Here is a 26,868-nt window from a genome sequence, read left to right as displayed (position 1 = left end):
TGGGATGAAGTTTTGTAGGCTCTTGCAAATTTGAAAAAGGCAGCTAAGCAGGATCTGGGTGCTGAGAGGGGTTGATAAGGGGGTTCACTGTGGGTAGGATAGGTATTGATAGGTAGTAGTGTTCCAAAGTGGGAGTAGGACGTCAACTAATTGGACAATTTATGGAGGTGGCATCTGGTATATTCTTCCAGGCACTGTAGGGAAAGGGTTTCAATTTTGGAGACAGGGTGTATGTAGTTAGGATTGCTCAGTTATGAAATCTTGTGGAAGGAGCACAAGTGGTTCTGGGATGTGGTGGCATGGAGATGTGTTTCTGCAGTACCATGTTTGTGAGGAATAGCGACTGGTGAAGTCTGAAAAGATGAAGGTCATTGTGAAAGGACAGATAGCAGTCAGAAAAGGGAATTTTTATGGTTAGGCAGTTGGTGAGGGGGGAGTAGGGGCTGAAGGATCATTTAAAAAATAGGATGGGGAATTGGGATTTACTTAAGGAATACTTTCCTGAACTGGTGCAGATAGATAAAACAGGGGATGGTGCTAGAAAAACATGAAATAACTTGGGAAATGGACAAATGAAATTATTAAGTGTGTAAATGGAACAGGACAAAAAAGGTGAAAGTTTGGAGGATGAAAAGAATGGAAGAAATCTCTGTCCATATTAAACCCAAAATCACAACAGTATCTGCAATTTGACAGTTGTGGTCCCTTCAACAAAATCACACTCATACAGCCTGACCAACTCTGGATGGTGGATCTGAAATGATGAGAACTCCCCACCTAATTGTCCCACCATCCCAAAGAATCAGCTACAGAGGAATACTCACCTCATTACCCAATATCACCCTGGACTGGAACAGCAGAACCCTGTCCTTCAACAAGGCTTTGATTATCTATCATCATGCCCGTAAATGACGGACATCCAAACCAAGAACCCTACTACCCCTCCTAAAGTGGTGGTCTTCATCCACCCAAACTACTCAATATCCTGGTCCATCTGTATGTCACTTCCACTCCCAACCCATTGCCACAGGTATCACATCCCTGTAGACGACACAGATACAGCACCTGTCCAATCAACCTATCAAGCACTTTCTTTTCCAGTTTTGTCACAGGCTTATTCCATCCCACAGAGGCAGAGTCACCAGTGTAAGCAGCCATGTCATACACCAACTCTGTTGCAATGACTGTACAGCTTTTTATGTCAGTATGTCAACCAGCCATCTGTCCACCACAATAAATGACCACTGCCAAACTGCTGCCAATAACTATGTTGATCACACAATGGCACAACATCCAGCTGAGCACAACATGCTCAATTTCTACAGCTGCTTCACTACCTGCCACTGCACTAGATGTGTAGCCTGTAGACTTGCCACCACTCCCTCTCATATTCCTAGGCAAAAAACCTGCTGCCTCCACCTGACCCACTAGTTACCCACCCCCAAACCCCTTCCTGTCATCTCTGTCTCTCTCTATCAACCCCTCTCGATACAACTACCATTTTTCCCCTAAAGCTAGCAAGTTTTCTTTCTCTCCGATGTATGCTGTCGATGACTCAGTGCTTCTACTGTTCAGTAAGTGGTCACCTTTACCCTACATTATTTAAATTTTACCAGGACTCCCCACATACTTATTTCCTAAAAATGAGAAATATATTAATATTCAACATGAATTAAATGTTAGGAAATACTTTCTGAAAGTATTTGTTTGCCACACATCTTTATATAGAAGTGAGAAGTCATTGATAAACAGCACAGGTAAGGAGATAGTAGAAGTTTATGAGATGTGGTATTAGACAAAAATACTGGAGATTAGATGGGCATATTGTATAACTAATGAAGAGGTATAATCAAATAATGGAAAGTCTGAGATGGAATAACAAGAAATTAATGTGACCTGAGTGGCCATAGGCATAGCCACCATGAGTGTGAGTGTTGTGCATATCTCTGTGTGTGTGTGTGTGTGTTCTGCTTCTGAAGGGGGCACTTTTTTAGTCAAAATCTAAAAGTTTAGCAAGCCTTTTACTGTGTTTGCCTGCAACTCAATACCTTCTCTATGTGATGAGTAGCAATCCATCATATTAATAAAGAGATACTAAATTGAATTGAGGAGAAAAGAGCACAGTTTGATTAAAAGATGGAATAGGTTAATAGGACACTTTTTGAGACATCAATGAATAGTTAATTTAATAATGGAAGGAAGCATAGGTTTGGGGGTTCTTAAATTCTTAAGTTTGTGGAGGAAGACTTAGGCTTGAATATATGAAGCTGGTTCAAATGGATGCTGAGTGTAGTGGTTATGCATGTATGAAAAACTTGCTAAAGATAAACTAACAGAGAGAGGACCAAATGAGTCTTCGAACTGATTTCCACAACAACAAAAAGGTTTCTTTTATTTCTTTGTGTTTACTGTACTTGTGAAACATGTAAAATAATTTATATTCTCTTTATGTGTCTTCAAAAAAGAATATAAAGTTTCCAGTGATGAAGTAATAAAGCAGATAACAAAAAGTATCAACAGTGAAGCTCAATACCCTGATAACTACACAAGTCTATAATTTATTTTGACCTGGCAAGGGCATGAAGATAGATTGTTTTCACGTCATTTGTGATCTGAGCTGTAATACTTTGTTAATGATTATTCTTTTTGCTTTGAACATTTAATGCAAGGAATTTCCCTTGAGGTGAATTTTATGACATTTTTGGCATTCTTCTTTTATGATGAAGCAAATGCAACAGAACTAACAAGAAATGTTTTTACTTTATCTACATGATTATAGTAGAGGAAAGTGCAGAAAGACAATTCTTAAATTGCTCCATGATTGTCAGTTTTAATAAGAGTGAGTTTTGCTGTAAATTATACTATTTGTCTTTGAAATGAGAAGCTGGGTGCTACCATTTATAATGATTGATATCTGGCAGTCATGAAATGTGACCAGCAAATTTGTTGATTAGTTATTTGATAAGACTCTGGACTTACATCCTGTTGAAGTATGGCTCAATTTCTTGCCTTGCCATCCTGATTCAGGCTGTTTGCCATTTCCACAAATCATACCATATGAATATAATGCTGAGGAATCAAAACAATATATTGGTACACTGAATACTGTATCTGAAGTCATATAGCTATACTATACTGAAATGAATGTTAAAATACTTTATTGTCATGTTAAAACATAAGCCAGGCCACATGATGCCATGGTTGTTTCAAGTGCGATACAGAAACTTTGCTAGGAAGCCCTTACACTTGCTCCATACAATCCCAGTCTCTTCTCATCCAAATTTCATATTTTTGGAGCCATGAAGAAAGACATTTGTGGCATTGATTTGCTTCAGACAAAGAGGTGCACACCTGGGTACAAGCAGAGTTTGTAGTATAATGCTGCTTCATTCACCTGTCATAATACCTTTTAGGTATGATCAAATTCTAGCACTAGTCTTCTGCCCTAAAGTATCTAAATTTGGACAAAGTGAAGAAGGAGTAACTGAATTAATTGTACATAGTTTTGTGATGTGAAGTTTTGGTGGTAATCTCCCAGGCTGCTGCTTCTTCTTCTTCTTGTGCAAGCTTGTAAAAATAAGTTCTGGTAGCAGGTTTAAGTCTGACATTTGCCTTTAAATAGATCGTCTTGGTCATGATGTCATTTTCTACCAGAAGGTTTAACTCCAGATTCTATTACAATTTCATAGATGGTTACAATATTCCCATATATTAGTGATGAGAACAATTTATAGAGCAACCTTCAACACACATCCACTTCCTAGCATCCCTGACAACCAAGTACATCATCTGCATTGATATGTCAAAGAACTTTTAGAACCTCCAGGTTCAGGCTGGAGTTGTTATTTTGGTTTTAGTTTACATGTTTCTGAGATAGGTTAATACCATCACAAAAATTAGAAAAATATGAAACATTAATTATTTATGGGAATATGTTTATATTGTGTTAAAAATGGTACATTTAATTTGATTTGAGCATGTTTTCCACTATTGATTGTGAAACTTGTGTTTTGCAGTTTTGTGTTTGTGTACAAACTGTTTACATCTGTTTTATGTCCATATCAGGCTTTACAAATTATAAAAGTAAGTTTGGTGTGAACAGTTTTGTGAGTCAACTATCCTTTTGAATTCAAAATCATGATTCAATTTTCATTTTTCAAATTTGGCTATTTTCTGTTAGGGATAGAACTGACAAAAACTATGAAGCTTTTCAGTGTCTCTGGTCTCCTAAGTTTTTGAATGAGACATAAAGTTCCAGCAGGTAATATAATCAACAATTTAACATTATTGCACAATTTGTAACTTTCATCTTTTGGTTTGTTACTGAAATTAACATGCCTATTTCTATTACATTAACACTCAGAGATTCATTTACATTTAATAGGCATTTTGTCTGTTTCAAAATTTATGTTTTCTCAGTAAGTGTGGAGTTGCAAATTTGGTTGTGTCTACGTTGAAAATAATTTTTGATAAGCTGTAAATGGCTACATTTGTTATCTGTCAAAATATTGTGTGAAGAGTTTGAACCAAGACTTGTATCTTCTTAAGATTGTAAAGATGACCTAGAAAGCTTTAATGAATCTACCAATACCATATCCATAATTTTATAGTAGGCAACTGCAAACATTTTTCCATGAAGGCATCAACCATCTTGTCTCACAGTGAGATAAATGTATTAACAGATATGGCAGTTACTTTTGAAATAATAAACAGTTTACTTACTGAATGAGATTTTCACTCTGCAGCGGAGTGTGCGCTGATATGAAACTTCCTGGCAGATTAAAACTGTGTGCCCGACCGAGACTCGAACTCGGGGCCTTTGCCTTTCGCGGGCAAGTGCTCTACCAACTGAGCTACCGAAGCACGACTCACGCCCGGTACTCACAGCTTTACTTCTGCCAGTATCTCGTCTCCTACCTTCCAAACTTTACAGAAGCTCTCCTGCGAAACTTGCAGAACTAGCACTCCTGAAAGAAAGGATATAGCGGAGACATGGCTTAGCCACAGCCTGGGGGATGTTTCCAGAATGAGATTTTCACTCTGCAGCGGAGTGTGCGCTGATATGAAACTTCCTGGCAGATTAAAACTGTGTGCCCGACCGAGACTCGAACTCGGGACCTTTGCCTTTCGCGGGCAAGTGCTCTACCAACTGAGCTACCGAAGCACGACTCACGCCCCATACTCACAGCTTTACTTCTGCCAGTACCTGTAAAGTTTGGAAGGTAGGAGACGAGGTACTGGCAGAAGTAAAGCTGTGAGTACCGGGCGTGAGTCGTGCTTCGGTAGCTCAGTTGGTAGAGCACTTGCCCGCGAAAGGCAAAGGTCCCGAGTTCGAGTCTCGGTCGGGCACACAGTTTTAATCTGCCAGGAAGTTTCATATCAGCGCACACTCCGCTGCAGAGTGAAAATCTCATTCTGGAAACATCCCCCAGGCTGTGGCTAAGCCATGTCTCCACAATATCCTTTCTTTCAGGAGTGATAGTTCTGCAAGGTTTGCAGGAGAGCTTCTGTAAAGTTTGGAAGGTAGGAGATGAGGTACTGACAGAAGCAAAGCTGTGAGTACCGGGCGTGAGTTGTGCTTTGGTAGCTCAGTTGGTAGAGCACTGTCCGCGAAAGGCAAAGGTCCCGAGTTCGAGTCTTGGTCGGGCACACAGTTTTAATCTGCCAGGAAGTTTCAGTTTACTTACTTTTCCCCATCTGCCTTGTTTTAATTTGACTGCCCTTATATACAACTCCTCATACTTTGTGCTACCCAAGAACTGCAGTTGTAAAAATCAGAAAACTATACTTACATCCTTATGTCCTCCATCACCTTCAGATTAATCATATCAGGTGTGTATGCAATGATACCAGCATTGTTACCAATTTTGGAAGCACTCCTGGGAGTCCACAGGGTGAAGTTCAGGACCCATTGCATTTCCACATGGATGTCTTCAGTTGAGTCAAAATGCCACCTTTTCGATGTGATTTTTATCTCCAGGAACAGGTGGACTTCACATGGGGCTAGGTTAGGTGAGTAGGGAGGGTGGGGGTCTGTTGCCGTATTGTTTTTGGCCAGGAATTCCTTCACAATGAGTGAGGTGTGTGCGGGTGGATTGTCATGGCGCATGGGTACATTGTATTTGTCACTAACCAGTCTTTCTTCTTCCACAACTCTGGCTGGAATGTCATACTGCTACTGGTTTGACCAGTACAATGATATTCTTGTAGTTGGGCATTAATCAAGGGAAACAAACAAAATGTACTAGCTTATCACATGAAACTCTTCCTTACTTACATAAAATGTTCTAATATGTCCCATTGATTATGTGTCATTAGGTTGTAAGTGTTGATGACTGTTTATTAGAGACTCATATTTTTTTCACCCATGCTCAACAGATAAATTTTTTTAGATAATATACTGGTTGAGCTGCTAAACTATGTTCCTCTATCCGTTCAACAAAACATACATTTCATACAATATGGAATTCTTCCTCACTTGGTGTTAAAGCCCACTGGCTCAGAATAACACATTTAATTGCAGAGAGGTTGGGAGAGGTGGACCAGTTCTCTGTCCTCTGCATTCTCTGGAGCTAAATCCACTAGACTTTTACTTATGTAGTGAACCTCGATACAAGTTGTAGAGAGTCTTTGTCCACCTATTGTAGAAGGTCGTAAATTATATATAATACTTCAGGGATACAGCACTGCATTTAGGATCCAATGTGGTAGTGTATCAATGCATGTATCAGTATTAAATGAACTGATTGTGAATATTTTGCTCAAGACAGAGTTTCATGTTGCATGTTGGTATATTCCGTTCATATATATTCATTCATTCATTTACACATCATATTCTGTAAACTCCATCATGAATGAGAGCCTTCAGGAATGTGGAATTAGTCTAAATATACATTAATAGGTAGAAGCAGCCACTGCAGGTTGCTTCTGTAAAGTATACTACCAAAAAGTTACAACTAGGCTGATATACTCATACTGACAATTGTAGGAACTACTTTAAGTGCTTTACACACACCCACGCACACACACACACACACACACACACACACACACACACACACACACACACACAGAGAGAGAGAGAGAGAGAGAGAGAGAGAGAGAGAGAGAGAAGAGAGGGGGGAGGGAGGGAGAGAGAGAGAGAGAAAGAGAGGGGGGGGGGGGGAGAGAGAGAGAGAGAGAGAGAGAGAGAGAGAGAGAGAGAGAGAGAGAGATAAATAAAAAAACAGCCATGTTGTAAAAAGCCACTGCTCCTCATCTTCTGTGGACTAACTAGTGTTTTTATCTCTACTTCTAACAAGGCATTTGTGGAACCTTACATAGATCACCATTAGCTGTCCATACACTGGCAAAATCAAGGCATGATTAATTTAAATACGAGATTTATGTAGAATTTACAACCTTGAGTCCAAAAATAACGATAGGTAGTAGTAGTTTATGAGCTATTATTTTATTCAGTTTTTAATGTTTGGAGATTTTCAATTCCAGCTGATACATGCTGGTAGTCTGTTGTAATCTGTTCCATAAGAATACAAACCTCCATTCTGAACCCTAGATGAGGTTGCATAATTTGTATAGATACTATCAACAAGTGGGCATTGACAATTACTAACAACAATGTTATGAAAAGGATAGACTTTAACTCACCATATACACTGAGGTGCCAAAGAAACTGGTGTAGCATGTGTATTCAAACACAGAGATATGTCTGGCGCAGTTGTTAGATCAGTTGCTGCTGCTACAATGGTAGGTTATCAAGATTTAAGTGACTCTGAACATGGTGTTATAGTCAGTGCATGGGTGATGGGATGCAGCATCTCTGAGGTAATGATAAAGTAGGCATTTTCCCGTATGACAATTTCATGAGTGTACCATGAATATCAGGAATCCAGTAAAATATCAAATCTCCAACATTGCTGTGGCTGGAAAAAAATCTTGCAAGAATAGGACCAACAATGACTGAGAATTGATCAATGTGACAGAAGTACAGGCCTTCGACAAATTGCTGCAGATTTCAATACTGGGCCTTCAACAAGTGTCAGCATATGAACCATTCAATGAAACATCATTGATATGGGCTTTTGGAGCTGAAGTCCCACTAGTGTACCATTGATGAATAAAGGACACAAAGCTTTACCCCTCTCCTGAACCTGTCAACACCGACATTGAACTGTTGATGACTGGAAACATGTTGACTGGTCAGACAAGTCTCGTTTCAGATAGTATCAAGCAGATGGACATGTACAGGTATGGACAGTCTTATAAATCCATGGACCCTCTGTGTCAGCAGGGGACTGTTCAAGCTGGTGGAGGCTCTGTAACGGTATGGGGCATGTTCAGTTAGAGTGGTGTAGGACCCCTGACTCTGAGAGATGACATGTACGTAAGCATCCTGTCTGATCACCTGCGTCCATTCATGTCCATTGTGCATTCTGACAGACTTAGGCAACTCCAACAGGACAATGCGACACCCCACATGCCCAGAATTGCTACAGAGTGGCTCCCGGAACACTCTTCTGAGGTTAAACACTTCCACTGGCCACCAAACTCTCCAGACATAAAGATTATTGAGCATATCTGGGATGCCTTGCAACATGCTGTTCAGAAGTGATCTCCAACCCCCTACCCCCCCTACTATTACGGATTTATGGACAGGACTCTTGGTGTCAGTTCCCTCCAGCACAACTTCAGACATTTGTCATATCCATGCCACATTGTGTTGCAGCATTTTTACGGGCTCACGGGGACCCATACACAATATTATAGTGGTGTACCAGTTTCTTTGGCTCTTTGTGTTGCAGTGTGGCACACTGAAAAGACTGCTATATATTTTTGGTTTTGCCCAAAAGGTCTTCTTCTGAAGTAGAAAACACACTCACATCCATACAAGTACTACTCAAACACACATGACCACTTCCTTTGGCCACAGTGGCCAGTTGTGAATTAGACAATCCATCACAAATTGACCCCTTCTGTACAGCCATCTTCTAATGGATAATGGGGCAGCAGTTCTTTTATTAATGTGCTGCAATCAGATGCACATGTGAATGCTGAGATATGCAGGAGATATGGTGATGATGCCCATTGAAAGTGTGATCATCCTATGTTGCAGAGTGGTCTGAAGATGGTGAATTTTCTCACTGAAACCATTTGCAGTTAAATAAAACTAATACACAGCACGGATACTGTTATTGTTGCTACACATAAATTCATTTTTGTTATTAGCTGCATTAGGGAGAGTATGAATTGGCACATATGTTGGCAGTCCCTAAGCTCTTGAAGAGGTTTCAGTTTTATACTCTATTCTTACTGTCTGCTTCCATAGAATAAATACTTTTATTTTTGTAACAGCTGTGCCCTAGAAAATTATGTCACATGATAGTATTGGGTAAAAGTATGGAAATTATGTTAGCAATATTCTCTGCAGGTTAATACAATGCAAGAAGTTTCTAATTATTTCCCAAGAGTGATGTACTCTGAAAAGTTTACGAAAATTAGTTCTAACATGGAAATGAAGTATTTTCTAGCCATGTATGTTTAGCATAATTGTGTGTGAAAAAAGTATCCTCAAAGTTTGACTACATCTTTTTGTTGCACCCTGCATTGTATAAAAATTATTAAATGAATAATGAACTAGGAAGGATAGCTTTAGAATATGAAAGCCTTACTGAGGACATTAACTGCACTTGCTTGTAACAGGCATTACTAGTAATAGACATGTGTTGCAGAATGATAAACAAGGGAGGGAAAAATGTTATACAATGTCTTATGTTCCTGCATAATTCATTATGAGTGTATCTGTTTCAGGTGCTAAGCAGAAGTTATTCACAGCATTTTCAGCAACTAAAAACTGGAAGCAATTAATGAGTGTGAAATCACCATATGGCTCTATATCAGTCCTTAATGGAATGACATTCATAACTATAGGATGGGTGATGGTCTCACACAGATATATCATTGGCTCAACCATACCAAGTGACAATGGTAACACTTTCATGAATATGGTAAATATAATTACAAACATAAAAATGCATTTAATGATAAACAACTGCTTAACAATTTTACAAATTACACATTTCACTTTAGCTTATTTACCTACTTTCACTTCTACATACACAGGGTATGTGAGAAAAGTAATGAGAAAACTAACAAAGTTTTTATTTGTTATCAAATAACAACATTGTCCCCTTCAAAGCAGTTGCCTCCAGCAGCTATACACCAATGGAGTGGTTGTACCCCCTCTCAGTAGCAGCACTAAAAGGCTTTAACTGGTAGGCCTTTAACATATCAGCCACATTCTTCTGAATGATCTCCAAAGACCCAAAATGACGTCCTTTTAAGACATTTTTCAATTTCGTGAAAAGAAAAAGTCACAAGGACAAGATCAGGTGAATAGGGGGACTGTGGAATGACAGAAATGGCTTTCGAGGTCAAAAACTCTATAACTGAAGTGGCCATGTGATATGGGATATTGTCATAATGTGGAATCCACTTTTCTGCATTGTCCAGTCTCACTAAATTCTACTCTTTTCCTGAGCCCTTCAAGGAAAAATCAACATTGTTTCAATTTTTTATTTGCTCATTGGAGCTTTCTTCAGTCAGGAGGTGTCACAGAGTGCCACTCCTGACTTTGCCACTATGTCTCAGGGTTGTACAAAAAAATTCAGGATTCATCATCTATTATCACATGACTGCACTATTCATGGTAATTGGCAATTGTCTCAAGAGTATAAACACACACATTTCTTCAACTGTCCTTCCATGTGTTGTGAGTTTTTTTGCCACCATTTTGGCACAAACCTTTCATATGTGCAAAACTTTGATCGGAACTCAATGTACAATGAAAGTGATTAAGTTTAACAGGTCAACCATCATAATTTTTGCTGAACATTGGTCTGATATCTCAAGAGCATGCACATATTTGACATTTTCAATACATTGCCAGCAACCATTAAAAACTTGGTTTCAGATAAAGCCGGATTTAAACAGAGTTTGGGAGACTTTTTGATAGGCAACTGCTTCCACTCCATAGATGAATGTCTCAACACAGACTATTAAGCCATCTTAAGTAAAATATCTGTTGGATTTCAGTTTTGACAACACTTGGTCACAACAGTCAAGTTAGGTATTTTGTGTATGATAAATTTATTAATACTGCATAACAGTGTCTCATTCTGACAGTGTGTTAATTCTGTGAATATTAGCTGTTCCAGTTTACTGTATTATATTAACATATATTGACTATCTCCTGACAAATGATCAGGATAGTAAGTATTATATTCAAATGTTTTATGTTTTTGTGTTATACTTTCTGACATGTTCCACACCCATGAGAATCATCTGATTTTTTGGGTCTATGGACCGTAAACTGAATCTAATCAAATCCCTGAGCAAAGTTTATCTTCAATATGTTCTTGGCCTTCAAAAAATGATTTGTGCCAGCAAAAAACTTGTGTTCTCCACGAGGAATGTTCCCCATAGGCCTGTTTCAACTTTTCAGATTTCACACTCACAGGTTCCCCAGTTTAACACAAAAATTAATGGCATAACATTGCTCTAAATTCCACTGTTCCATTTTTGTGGCATACAAAAAAACCACAGCTTCACTGATGGCACTCTCAGAAGTGATGTGTTGGCTGTATGGAGCTCAAACTCAGACTGCGCATTTGGAAGGTATCAACAAACTAGACTACACAAGTATAACAACAGACTGTTGCCAGATTGCTCGCAATGTTGTGGTACTCACTACTTTTCTCACACATCTTGAACTTCTAAATACTCTGTAAACCACTGTAAAGGGGCTGAAAGACAGACTTCACCTTGTATCACATCTAAGAGCCTCTTCCTGTTCTATTGCATAGACCACAGAAAGAATGTGAAGTTAATTGGCTTTGTGTGCAGTGTAATCAGTCTGATGGTGTCCCCATGTTCCTTTGGAAGCATTATTTAGAGGGTTGTAATATATTCCTAAATTCCTCCCATAATGTTGGCTCTTGAAAAAAATTTAAGTAATTTAAACAGTGTACTATCAAGTCAGCACAAGGTCCCAATACTTTGGTTGGTGTATAACAGCAGCAAGAAAAATTACTGCTTTTCAGTGACCTAATGATTTTTTTTTATCTGTAACAGATGAATAAGCAAACCTGGTGTCTGCTGGCTGACCATGCACTATTTGATTAAATGAATCTAATGGTTCTGTATCTGATGATCCAGTTTTTGTCACTGCCTTTTTTACTACGGTTGTTACAAAGTACAAATTTGAATTTACTGACTAATGATTTGCATCAAACATTATCTCTCTTGCAGTTACTGTCATTAGAGAGACAAATATTATTAATCTTACTCAATTCATTCATTCCATTCCAAATTATGCTTAAAATTTCATTTTTGTTTTTTTCATGAATTTTTTGTTATGCATAATGCACGGGCAAAGGCTGTATCAGGACACTTGTGTGCTTCTTTAAGTCTTATCAGAGCTAATCCACTACATTAAGTATAGCTTTCTCTTCTTAGCTCAAGATACTTTGATCTCGGATATTAGCTACTCTTTGTGTCAACTTCCACAGTACTCGTCGCTGTCCCATTGCTGCAGAAAACTGGGTTCACAGTGTTTAATGAGTATTTTTAAGAATTCTCATATAATTTGTGCTGTAGGTGAACTTCTACACATTGTTTATCCAATAAATTCTCTCTGAATAATGCCACTGAGTCAGCATTTATGATTCTGTGAACTGTATTTTTCCTTTATTAGCTAGACCTGACTGCTGGATGTAGTTTATTACTGTCATTTGACCATCAGGTGCAGATAAGTCATTTATTGTTGAGCTCACACCTATTTCATGAAATATAGTTGCATTTAGAAATAAAATACTAATTACCACTCTGTTGCATCCTTTTGTTCTTGTTGGGAATGAAAGCAATATTGAAATCTTCACATACGAGGAATTTACACTTACAGTATTCTACCAAATCTTTCTAGTTTTTTCTCTAACTGCTTTATGAAATTTAAAAGTTTTCTTATTGAGGGACTGTACACTATCAGCACCATTGTCTTGTATCTTTTCATGTCAATTAATGAGCCACAGAACTCAAAGAGCTGTTCAGCACAGCACTAATTTAGGCCTATGGACCTGGAACTTTATTCCACATTTTATAGATGTAGCCACTTCTCTTTTCCTTATATTATGCTTACTGTAAACTGGTATTGCAATAAGAACAAAGTAGATGAAGTTAAAGGATACAGTTACCTAGGTAGCAAAATAACTCATGATGGACGAAGTGCTTGGATTAAAAAGGGTGTAAGACAGGGATGTAACCTTTTGCCCCTACTGTTCAATCTGTAGATTGAAGAAGCAGTGATGGAAATAAAAGAAAGGTTCAGGACTGGAATTAACATTCAAGTTGAAAGGATATCAATGATATGATATACTGATGACATTGCTATCCTGAGTGAAAGTGAAGAAGATTTACAGGATATGCTGAACGGAATGAACAGTCTGAAGAGTACAGAATATGGAGTGGGAGTAAATTGAAGAAAGAAAAAAGTAATGGGAAGTAGCAGAAATGGGAACAGTGAGAAACTTAACATCAGGATTGATGGTCTCAAAGTAGATGAAGTTAAGGAATTCTGCTACCCAGGCAGCAAAATAACCAATGACAGACAAAGCATGGAGGATATAAAAAGCAGACACTGGCAAAAATTGTATCCCAACCAAGAGAAGCCTATTAGTATTAAACATGTACTTTAATCTGAGGAAGAATTTTCTGAGAATTTTTGAGCACAGCATTGTATGGTAGTGAAACATGGACTGTGGAAAAAATGGAATGGAAGAGAATCGAAGTATTTGAGATGTGGTGCTACAGAAGAATGTTGAAAATTAGGTGGACTGATAAGGTAAGGAATGAAGATGTCCTCTGGAGAATTGGTAAGGAAAGGAATATATGGAAAACACTGACAAGAAGAAGGGGCAGGATGACAGGATATCTGTCATGACACAAAGTCATATCCTCAATTATACTAAAGGGAGCTATAGAGGGTAAGAACTCTAGAGGAAGACAGAGATTGGAATACATCCAGCAAATAATTGAGGATGTAGGTTGCAATTGCTACTCTGAAATGAAAAGTTTGGCACAGCAGAGGAATTTGTGGTGGGCCACATTAGACCAGTCAGAAGACTGATGACAAAAAAATGTGGTACCAACATGCATCCATGTAGCTGCATCTGTTCAGTCTTTGTATGTTCCAAATGGTACAAAGCATATGTACAAACACTTTAATTTTTCAGTCTTCGTGATATGAGAAGCTCTTGTTTCTTATTTCGTGATTTATGAAGGGGGAAATGGGCTAAGGAGTGAACTGAAGTTTGTGTTAGGGACGGCGTTTGATGAGGCTATGGCATTCTTTTTTGGGGAACAAATGCACAATATATGAACACAATTTTCAAACTCCAGAAAAGAGCCACAAGAATAATAACCAAAAGTAGTAGTTGAGTTCATTGTAAAGATCTGTTCAAAACCTGGGGATTTTAACTGCTCTTTGTGAATACGTTTACCAGTCAGTTGTACATATCAAAAATAACATCGGTAATTACTGCACAAACAGCTCTGTTCATGCCCATGGAACAAGAGCTACACTCAACTTACATTTACCAAGAAAAAATAAACATAAAACAGCATTTTCTACCAAGAAATAAAACTGTACAATAAATTACCAAAAGAGATTAAAGAAATTGTAAAAATATCCTTATTTAAAAAGACAGCTAAAAAGTACCTGTTATGTAACACACTTTATACATTTTAGGATTACTTAGATAAAACAGATTAGGAGTTTGGTAAAAAAAATGTTATACAAATAAATAATAATAATGATTATAACACATCCAATATTCCACATAACACCTTCACATTATGTTTTTTTTCCTTTTCTAGAAAAACTTACCCCATGCTATGCATAGCACAATACTAACACCTCTTCCTCTTTCTGAGCTCAACAACTCACTCATTATAGAGGAATGCTGACTCAGTTTATCAGGACAGCAAATGGGAAGCTGCAGTACAGAAAATGGTCCAGAGGTCACCAGTGTGTGTGTGTGTGTGTGTGTGTGTGTGTGTGTGTGTGTTGAGTGAAGTGTTATGAAACAATGTGTTATAGTGTGTGCAGTGACTGATAGTTAGATATGAGTGAACAGTGTGGCATTACATTATTTAATAAGTTATTTGTAAAAAAAAGTGTTATATATGAGGAGTAAATCTAATGATTGTCTCTAACTAGAAGTCTGTAAATCTATGTGGATATGAATTAGCTTATTTTAAATTGGTCTAAACTTGTAAATACTTTGACATGTCCTATATCCTTGTAAAAGGAGATCTATGAATGAATAAAGCTACTACTACTAGTATGTTAGTCTGTGCAGATGTAGTAGCCATGATGCTACAGTGGTGTAGTGGTTAGCACATCTGCACAGTAAGCAGCAGATCTGGGTTCATGGCATAAATTTTAATTCATTACTTCGACTTCCATCCTTATCGAAAATAAAGTTGAGATTTGTATGTGTCCAGTAAAATTAATAGATCAGCTATGCCTGAGTGACAGGCAGAATTCCCCCATATGTACAAAGCTGGGGTGCTATTTCAGTGTTGGAGATCCTCAGCAATATTGATGATTTATGAAGAGGATAATAGGCTGAAGGTGTGAACTGAAGTTTGTATTAGGGAAGGTGTTGGACTAATGTGTTCTGTACAGCTGTTGTAGCCACAGTGCTATGGTGGTATAGTGGTTAGCACATCTGCCTAATGAGCAGGAGATCTGGGTTCTTGTCCCAACCACAGCACAAATTTTAATTCATTGCCTCAGCTCGTAACCTTATCATGTGCACTTTTGTTAGAGAAAGCTAGTGTAAGTATTATTTTCTGTTGCATGTTTCTATGTGAAACACATCAGTGAACTGTAGGTGAGTGGTTACCTTTCCTTATTTCATGGTTTATTATTCACAATGTAACTTGAAAAAGAGAGCCAGCTATCTTACATAACATGCTAGATAAGAGAAGACTTGATGGATCCTCAAGTCATGGCACATATAGAAAATACACTGAGGTGACAGAAGTCATGGGATAGCAATATCCACATACACAGGTGGCAGTAGCACCATGTGCACAAGATACAAAATAGCAATGCATTGGCAGAGCAGTCATTTGTAATTAAGTACTTCATGTGAAAAGGTTACCAATGTGATTATAGTCACACAAAAGGAATTAACAGACTTTGAATGCAGAAAGGTAGTTGGAGCAAGATGCATAAGACATTCCATTTTGGAAACCGTTAGGGAATTCAATACTCTGAGATCTACAGTGTCAATAGCACACCAAGAATACCAAATTTCAGGCATTACTTCTCACCATGGGAACACAGAGGCTGGCAGCCTTCACTTAATGGCTGAGAGCAGCAGTGTTTGTGTAGAGTGTCCAGTGCTAGTGGACAAGCATAAATGATTGAAATAGCCACAGAAATCAATGTGGAATGTATGACAAAAATATCCATTACGACAGTGTGACAAAATTTGATGTTAGTGAGCTACAGCATCAGACGACCAATGCAACTGCCTTTGTTAACAGCAGGACATCACATGCAGCAACTCTCCTGTGCTTGTGACCACATCAGTTTCACCCTATATGAATGGAAAAGTGTGGCCTGGTCAGATGAGTCCAGATTTCAGTTGGTAAGAGTTGATGGAAGGGTTTGAGTGTGATGCAGATCCCATGAAGCCGTGGACCCAAGTTGTCAACAAGCCACTGTGCAAGATGGTGGTGGCTCCATAACAGTAAGGGCTGTGTTTACATGGAAAGGACTGGGTCCTCTGGTCCAACTGAACTGATCATTGATTGAAAACGGTTATGTTTGGCTACTTGGAGACCATTTGTAGCCATCCATGGACTTCAGGTTTCCAAACAATGATGGCATTTCTATGAATGATAATGCATAATCTTACCAGGCCACAGTTAGTGATAAGTTTGAAGAACATTCTGCACAGTTTGAGCAAATAATTCAGTCACCAAGATATTCTGAGATGAATCCCATCGAACATTTATGGGACATCATTAAGAGGTCATTCTGAGATGAATCCCATCGAACATTTATGGGACATCATTAAGAGGTCAGTTCATGCACAAACTCCTGCACAGGCAACACTTTCACAATTATAGATGGCTACAGGGACAGCAAGGCTCAGTATTTCTGCAGGGGCTTTCAATGATTTGTTGAATCCCTGCCACATTAAGATGCTGCATTATACCCTAAAAAGGAACTCTGAAATAATAATAAGAGGTATCTAATGACTTTTGTCACCTCAGTGTACACGCACACTGACCTCCAACCCCAGGGCTTGACCCATCACCATCTGTCACAAAGAAATTTGGTGCCAAAGACTCTGATCCACAGAGCTCTAACAAATTCACATAAAGAGAGTTCTGGAGAAGAATTTCTACACATCTTGTAAGTTTAATAACCTGGTTTCTGTAGTCTCTTCTCCATTCCATCTTTGCTAGCACATCTGTCTGAAGTCATGAAGCTGAAAAGCTTAATGAATACTGGATGGTGTTTGCTCAATTAAGTACCAGACACCACAATTTTGGTTTTCCACACATTTCTTATCCTCAGTGTCCTGTTATTGGATCAATGAAAAGTTTCTCAGATTAATAGCACTCAAACCAGGTCAGAATTCACAAACAGACAAGAGTCCAGGCTGAATTCATCAAATAAATTATAATGTTATAGAAACAAAGTTTTTATATAAACACTGTCCAAGGATCTGTAATAGCTTTAACAAGACACTAAAAGAAAATGATTATGTCTGACACAAAATGTAGTCTACATTTACTCTACACATCACAGTTCACATACTGTCCTGTAGTAATTATCAGAGAAAAGTGCACAGTACTTCACTTAGACCAGTTCTTAAGAAAAGTCACCAGTTAAGAAAAGTGACAATGGTGGTCCAACCCTCCTACCAACCACAACTCAACTCAGTAAAAATATTCTCAAACTGAATTTAAAGGAAACACTAGTAATTTTCTTAGCCACTGACATTACTCAGTTCTTGAGAATCTGATAAATGTATTTTTGCAGACTGGTTGCACATAACAGTTGCTTGAGTAACTGTAAGCAGCTTCAATGTAGGTGTTATTCATTATTCATTTACTCACTGGACCAGGACTATCACAAAGATGTTAGGATGTTCACATTTGAGTAGCAACTGACTATTTTGAGTGACATCCAACTACTTAAAAATTGGCATATTCTTTATTCGTTATTTCAGAAACCTTACAATCGTTTGAAAAATTGCTTGGTTGGCTTTTGCTACCCCAAGTGGACTATAAGTACATATAATTTGGTTTGCAAAATATGTGATTGATGATGCAATAAACATTATACCCAATAACCATTTACCAAGACACTACTGGTCAATCTGAAAGGACCTCTTATTAGGCAAAATGCACGTCATGAATAAATAAAGTAATAAAAACAATTCTGCAACCAAGACTGTTGTTTTCACTACAAATATGTGATGGTCAAGTAATTTAGATAAGTTTGTGGAACCATTTTATGTATCCACAGTAGGAAAGCCCTATTTATTGGTACAAGCACTACATTGAAAACTATGGTTAATTATGCAAAGTCTTAATTAATTGCTTAAACAAATAAGAAAGCAAGCATCCTGGTGCATAAAAAGCAGGTTAACAAAAGTATAATAGGAAAGGTCAAAAACTAACAAGGACAGAGACAAAATATGCAACAGAAAACTAACTGCTTCTGAACTTTACTGTTGATTACAGTATTTTGTAAGTTAATTAGATTGACAGAATTTGTATTATGTTACTGAAAAGTTGGAATGCCATTCTTTATAACAAGTGATGTTGCTAAGTCCATAAATAGACATTAGCTCACTCGATATCTGTTGAGTCACACTACAGTAAAAAAGTTTAATCATCCATATCTTTTAATTAACTACACTATCACAAAAACTACATACACTAGAAGAATCATAAATTCAGCCTAAATGACGTTTTGAAGTATTCATACACATGCCAGATTTAAACTACTTAAGTATCTGTACCCAAGGAGGATGAAGATTAGATAAAAAAGACTTAATACCCAGGAAAAAGCATTGAAGTTCAGAATATAAGTTCATTTTCATTGTTGTTCAAAATGATTTATTTATGTTTTCCACTACATATTGTAACAGGAATGACCAAAGAAAAGTTTGGCAATATTGGTAATTAAGTATTCAAATTGGTAATTCATAATTTTTCTTACAGATGTTTGGAGACTGGAAATATGTACACATACTGAGTGGTTCTCTTGCAGGAGACACATTTCTCATGATAAACGGTTTACTTTTAGCCTACATGTTCTTTCAAGAAATTGATAAAGTGCAAAAGTTTAACTTACCACTATTTTATATCAGTCGTTATTTGAGGTAGGTTAATAAATATTCTTCTGTCCTTCCAACTGTTAAATAAATTCACAAATAATTTGAAGAAACTTTGTAGCTGCTTAATTTTATGTTGTGTGTTATTTTTCTAGGATGACTCCTGCTTATGCCATGGCAGTATTATTTAATTCATCTCTACTGATTCATATGGCATCTGGACCACTCTGGGATGCACATGTGAAACCAATAATGGAAAACTGTCAAGCTGACTGGTGGGCCAATATCATTTACATAAAAAATTATTACAACCCTTTATCAGAAGTAAGTACTAAATTAAGTACTGGGATTGCTGGCCATTTTCAAATAAAACACTGCTTCCCTAATGCACTATTGATATCAGCAGTCACATTTTAATGCATATTTCTTTTTGCATTCTTAAATGTTTTTAATATTTTTAAAAATAAGTGAAAACAAAAATCATTACCCACTCATCTGTATTGTGTAACTGCGAAACCTTATTAGTATTCTAAGAGAAACTATACATGGAAAAGTTAACATCCAATCTTACAGTACATAAATAACAATGAAAATTATCAATTTTTGAAAATATAATTTGATAGATAAAAAATCTACTTACCAAGCGATGGCAGGAGGAAACATACAGAAGTTATGGAAATGTGCAAGCTTTTGGAGCCAGTGGCCCCTTTCACAGGCAGAAAGTTTGAAAGGAAAGGAAAAGGGATACACGAAAAGGATCAGTGAGCTTTAGGAAAAGGGGAGAGTCGTGGAAAAGTCACCCAGAACCCCAGGTGAGGAGAAACTTATACCAGAAGGGATGAAAAGGAAAAAAACTGGTTGTTGGGGAGTCCTCTGAGTGAGATTTTAAAATATGAGAGCTTAGAGGTGGAAGTTAAGGGTAAAAAGCAAGACAGAAATTACTAACAAAGCACTGGGCAATAGTTAATAAGTGCAGAAAGCTAGTTGCGTTATACATGGTAGACAGATGGAGCGGGTTGGGTTGGGGGGGGGGGGGGAGAGGAGGGGGGAGGAAAACTGGAGAGGTCAGAAAAAAAATATATAGAAAATGAAAAGGAAGCAGAGAAAGGAATAGTTACTGAAAAAGAAATCCTGAGACCAAAGAAATTAACATAAATTAAACCTACATGGCAGGTGAGAACCAAGGACATGTTGCAATGCCAGTTCTCACTGTGCAGTTCTGTGAAAATGGGATCAGGGGGGAGGATCTACATGGCACACCTGGTGAAACAAGCACCAAGGTCACAACTATCATGCTGTAGAGCATGCTCTGCAACAGGATATAGTGTGCTGCCAGTACACACCCTCTGTGTGTGACTGATACACTCTGTTGCAGAGTGTGCTCTAAACATGACAGTTGTGGCCTTGATGCCTATTTCACAACATGTGCCATTTGGATTCTCCCCCTTTACACCAGTTTCTCAGAATACAGGTGGGAACTGGTCTTACAACATATCCTTCGTTCTTGCCACCTATCTAGGTTTAATCTACATTAACTTCATTGGCCCCTGCATTTCTCTTAAATAACTATTCCTTTTTCTGATTCCTTTCAGTTTTTTATATATTTTATTTTCTTAGTCATCTATTTTCCCTCGCCTCCCACATCCACCTGTCTACCATGTATAACACATTTAGCTTTCTGCTTTTATTAACTCTTGCATGATGTTTTGTTAATATTCTCTGTCTTGCATACTACCTCTCAGCTCTCAGGTTTTCGAATCTCATACTGTGTAGTTTCCAACAAGCAATTTTTCCTTCTCATCCTGCCTGATAAGTCTCCCTTCACCCTGAGTTCATCTACATCTACATTTATACTCCGCAAGCCACCCAATGGTGTGTGGCGGAGGGCACTTTACGTGCCACTGTCATTACCTCCCTTTCTGGTTCCAGTCGGGTATGGTTCACGGGAAGAACGACTGCCGGAAAGCCTGCGTGGGTGCTCGAATCTCTCTAATTTTACATTCATGATCTCCTCGGGAGGTATAAGTAGGGGGAAGCAATATATTCGATACCTCATCCAGAAACACACCATCTTGAAACCTGGACAGCAAGCTACACCGCGATGCAGAGCACCTCTCTTGTAGAGTCTGCCACTGGAGTTTGCTAAACATCTCCGTAACGATATCACACTTACCAAATAACCCTGTGACGAAACGCGCCACTTCTCTTTGGATCTTCTCTATCTCCTCCGTCAACCTGACCTGGTATGGAGCCCACAATGATGAGCAATATGCAAGTATAGGTCAAACGAGTGTTTTGTAAGCCACCTCCTTTGTTGATGGCACGCATACTCCCAGATATTTTACAGAAGTAACTGCTACCAGTGTTTGTTCCGCTATCATATAATCATACAATAAAGGATCCTTCTTTCTATGTATTCGCAATATCTTACATTTGTCTATGTTAAGGGTCAGTTGCCACTCCCTTTAGCAAGTGCCTACCTGCTGCAGATCTTCCTGCATTTCGCTACAATTTTCTAATGCTGCAACTTCTCTGTATACTACAGCATCATCTGCAAAAAGCCACAAAGAACTTCCGACAATATCTACTAGGACATTTGTATATATTGTGAAAAGCAATGGTCCCATAACACTCCCCTGTGGTATGCCAGAGGTTACTTTAACGTCTGCAGATGTCTGTCCATTGAGAACAACAAGCTGTGTTCTGTTTGCTAAAAGCTCTTCAATCCAGCCACACAGCTGGACTGATATTCCGTAGGCTCTTACTTTGTTTATCAGGTGACAGTGCAGAACTGTATCGAACACCTTCCGGAAGTCAAGGAAAATAGCATCTACCTGGGAGCCAGTATCTAATATTTTCTGGGTCTCATGAACAAATAAAGCGAGTTGGGTCTCACACAATCACTGTTTCCAGAATCCATGTTGATTCCCACAGATTAGATTCTGGGTTTCCAGAAACAACATGGTACGTGAGCAAAAAACATGTTCTAAAATTCTACAACAAATTGACGTCAGAGATATAGGTCTATAGTTTTGCGCATCTGCTCGACGACCCTTCTTGAAGACTGGGACTACCTGTGCTGTTTTCCAATCATTTGGAACCTTCTGTCCCTCTAGAGACTAATGGTACATGGCTGTTAGAAGGGGGGCAAGTTCTTTTGCGTGCTGTGTGTAGAATCGAATTGGTATCCCATCAGGTCCAGTGGACTTTCCTCTGTTGAGAGACTCCACTTGCTTTTCTATTCCTTGGACACTTATTTCGATGTCAGCCATTTTTTTATTTGCGCGAGGATTTAGAGAAGGTCTTCCTCTGTGAAACAGCTTTGGAAAAAGGTGTTTAGTATTTCAGCTTTACACGTATCATCCTCTGTTTCAATGCCATCATCATCCCGGAGTGTCTGGATATGCTGTTTCGAGCCACTTACTGATTTAACATAAGACCAGAACTTCCTAGGATTTTCTGTCAAGTCGGTACATAGAATTTTACTTTCAAATTCACTGAACACTTTATGCATAGCCCTCCTTACACTAACTTTGACATCTTTTAGCTTCTGTTTGTCTGAGAGGGTGACTTTTCTGTAATTCTCCTCATTACCTAAGTGTCACCAGTACTTTCTCCTCCATCACTCTTCCTCCCCATTAAGTCTGTCTCGCAGAAGAAGCTTGCACATTTCTTTAACTTTTATATGTCTCTTCTCCTGCCAATGCTTGGTGAGTAGATTTTTATCTGTCCAATTGCAGTACATAAATAACTATTTTCTCTTGGTGTATGTAGTCTACATATGCAAAAGCAAAGTGTACAGTAACAAAGAAATACCAATGGAATAACACTGTTGGAGAACCTGTTCCTTCTTTGTATGTGTGTGTGTGTGTGTGTGTGTGTGTGTGTGTGTGTGTGTGTTTGTGTGTGTGTAGTTGTACTTTTATAAGAACTTTTATAAGAACTCATTAAGATGCTCAGCTAGAAGGTTCAGGAGTGGGATTCAAATTCAAGGTGACAGGATACAGGATGTGAAAGGATACGGGATGACAGGATATCAACAACCAAGTTTCCTTATGGCATTATACTCCTCAGTGAACAGGAACAGGACCTGTATAGAATATACACTGCCTGACAAAAAAGGCGAAGCACCCAGAAGGTGGTGAGGAAGCAAAATGATGAGCAGATATGTGGAGTATGCAATTGCTTCACCTCTGTCCTGGATGCATGCAGTAATTCAGTTGGGAAGGATGTAATAAAGCCATTGCATCCTCCCCTGAGGCAATCTGGCCCACAGCCATTGTAACTAGTGCTTGATATTTTGGATACTGGTATTGTGACAGAGGTCCCACCATGTTCTATCAGAGACAGATCTCAGGATCTTACTGGCTAAGGAAGTACCTCAACATCATGCAGACAGTTCATAGGCACACATTCCATGTGTGGATGAACATTGACTTGTTGACTCCTCTACACAAAATGAAGAACAGGCCATTTCTTTCTTGAATGCACCTGACCTCAGGCATAGGACAGCCTCTCTATAGGTCTGCCTATCCATTTCAACTGCCTAACTCACCTAAGGCAGGGTACACTTCGCTGTATAAAATCTGTCTGCACAGTACCTCAGTTTCATTTACCACATTCTGGCAGGAATGGATCCCTTCATTTCTGGAGTGTCTTTAACCCAGTTTTAAAACATATTGCACCATACTCCCTGTACAAAATTCATTTTACTTACATGTTTGTTGGTGTACAAAAACACATCTGTATTAGCATAGAACTTTGGATAACATTTTTCCCACGTTCATTTCCTTTTCTCATTTAGATCCACTATTGTCTTTGTATTTAAAATCATCCAGTCAGCCCATACATCTCAATTTATCATTAAAAATTCCACAAGACATAACAAAGCAAGGACTGAATTTACCATTTTTATCCTTTGTAGGCTCAATGCATTTTATATTGATGACAAAACCTGCTAAACTAATCAAGATAACTCAATTTTCTATTCTCCACTGTCACTTATTTTATAAAACATATCACTATATATATTAAATAAATATATATATTAACTATTGTTTATGCCTTCTCACATCATTCAAACATAATGTTACTTAAATATAACCTAATTTTTTGTCCACTATTTCTGTTCCTTGTGTAGTGGCTTCTCTCTTTTTAAAACTGATAAAATGATCTTGCTTTGTTGATCACACATCTGCACTATGAATTAATCAATTTCTCTCTAGGTGCCACTCTTATGTTCTGCTTATTATGCTCATGTTAGCAAGTCATATTTCAGGCTATTGCACTGCACACGTAGGCTTTCCCCTTTTATCTCCCCTCACAATGTGTGATGCGCCTAACATGCAGCATACTGACGTCATACACAATATGTATATGGCATGAAAATTACAACCATTTGCCTAAGTCATATTGTCACGTGTGTATTGCTCTTGTCAGCCATCCTATGACATCAGGTTATGATAGAAACGTGTGGAAAAGAGAAGGGTTTCACCTTATAAGTTTATGAATATGGATAGAGGGAAAGATGATGTGACTTACCGAACGAAAGCGCTGGCAGGTCGATAGACACACAAACATACACACAAAATTCTAGCTTTCACAACAAATGGTTGCTTCATCAGGAAAGAGGGAAGGAGAGGGAAAGACAAAAGGAAGTGGGTTTTAAGGGAGAGGGTAAGGAGTCATTCCAATCCCGGGAGTGGAAAGACTTACCTTAGGGGGAAAAAAGGACGGGTATACACTTGCACACACACACATATCCATCCACACATATACAGACACAAGCAGACATATTTAAAGACAAAGAGTTTGGGCAGAGATGTCAGTCGAGGCGGAAGTGCAGAGGCAAAGATGATGTTGAATGACAGGTGAGGTATGAGTGGCCGCAACTTGAAATTGGCGGAGATTGAGGCCTGGTGGGTAACGAGAAGAGAGGATATATTGAAGAGCAAGTTCCCATCTCCGGAGTTCGGATAGGTTGGTGTTGGTGGGAAGTATCCAGATAACCCGGACGGTGTAACACTGTGCCAAGATGTGCTGGCCGTGCACCAAGGCATGTTTAGCCACAGGGTGATCCTCATTACCAACAAACACTGTCTGCCTGTGTCCATTCATGTGACTGGACAGTTTGTTGCTGGTCATTCCCACATAGAATGCATCACAGTGCAGGCAGGTCAGTTGGTAAATCACGTGGGTGTTTTCACATGTGGCTCTGCCTTTGATCGTGTACACCTTCCGGGTTACAGGATTGGAGTAGGTGGTGGTGGGAGGGTGCATGGGACAGGTTTTACACTGGGGGCGGTTACAAGGATAGGAGCCAGAGGGTAGGGAAGGTGGTTTGGGGATTTCATAGGGATGAAGTAACTGGTTACGAAGGTTAGGTGGACGGCGGAAAGACACTCTTGGTGGAGTGGGGAGGATTTCATGAAGGATGGATCTCATTTCAAGATCCTACACTGTGATGCATTCTATGTGGTAATGACCAGCAACAAACTGTCCATTCGAATGAATGGACACAGGCAGGCAGTGTTTGTTGGTAATGAGGATCACCCTGTGGCTAAACATGCCTTGGTGCACGGCCAGCACATCTTGGCACAGTGTTACACCGTCTGGGTTATCTGGATACTTCCCACCAACACCAACCTATCCGAACTCCGGAGATGGGAACTTGCTCTTCAATATATCCTCTCTTCCTGTTACCCACCAGGCCTCAATCTCTGCTAATTTCAAGTTGCCGCCACTCATACCTCACCTGTCATTCAGCATCATCTTTGCCTCTGCACTTCCACCTCGACTGACATCTCTGCCCAAACTCTTTGTCTTTAAATATGTCTGCTTGTGTCTGTATATGTGTGGATGGATATGTGTGTGTGTGCGAGTGTATACCCGTCCTTTCTCCCCCCTAAGGTAAGTCTTTCCGCTCCCGGGATTGGAATGACTCCTTACCCTCTCCCTTAAAACCCACTTCCTTCTGTCTTTCCCTCTCCTTCCCTCTTTCCTGATGAAGCAACCGTTTGTTGCGAAAGCTAGAATTTTGTGTGTATGTTTGTGTTTGTTTGTGTGTCAATCGACCTGCCAGCACTTTCGTTCGGTAAGTCACATCATCTTTGTTTTTAGATATATTTTTCCCACGTGGAATGTTTCCCTCTATTATATTGGATAGAGGGAAAGGTAGAGCTGGTACTCCTGGTGGAGAAGGAAAACATGAAAGTGAAGAATAGATCTGTCATGATTAAAGAAAGAAAGAAAGTAGCTCCAAAAGACAGAATCACAACTTCACCATCACAGGCCATGAAAATTGACCTTAGGTAAACTCTGTTGCAAGTGTGGAGAGAAAAAACAACAACATGTTAAAGAAGAAAAAGAAAAAAATAGTAAATTGTCAATCATCATCATCACAATTCAGTCCATCTTGGCATCTCTATCAACTACGCATTAAGAA

At 38.8% G+C, this 26,868-nt stretch overlaps 1 protein-coding gene across 1 annotated transcript in view; it reads left to right on the top strand.

Moving 5' to 3' along the window:
* LOC124594753 (nose resistant to fluoxetine protein 6-like) overlaps positions 1-26,868 on the top strand; it is a 233,338-nt gene that overhangs the window by 90,831 nt on the left and 115,639 nt on the right. The window contains exons 5-7 of the mRNA XM_047133137.1: positions 9,808-10,004; positions 19,312-19,472; positions 19,580-19,748. Coding sequence (XP_046989093.1) covers positions 9,808-10,004; positions 19,312-19,472; positions 19,580-19,748 — 527 coding nt within the window. The remainder of the gene's footprint in view (positions 1-9,807; positions 10,005-19,311; positions 19,473-19,579; positions 19,749-26,868) is intronic.

This window comes from Schistocerca americana, chromosome 2 (assembly GCF_021461395.2).
Source record: "Schistocerca americana isolate TAMUIC-IGC-003095 chromosome 2, iqSchAmer2.1, whole genome shotgun sequence".
NCBI classification, from domain to species: Eukaryota; Metazoa; Arthropoda; class Insecta; order Orthoptera; family Acrididae; genus Schistocerca; species Schistocerca americana.
This window is presented reverse-complemented; position numbering and strand designations above follow the sequence as displayed.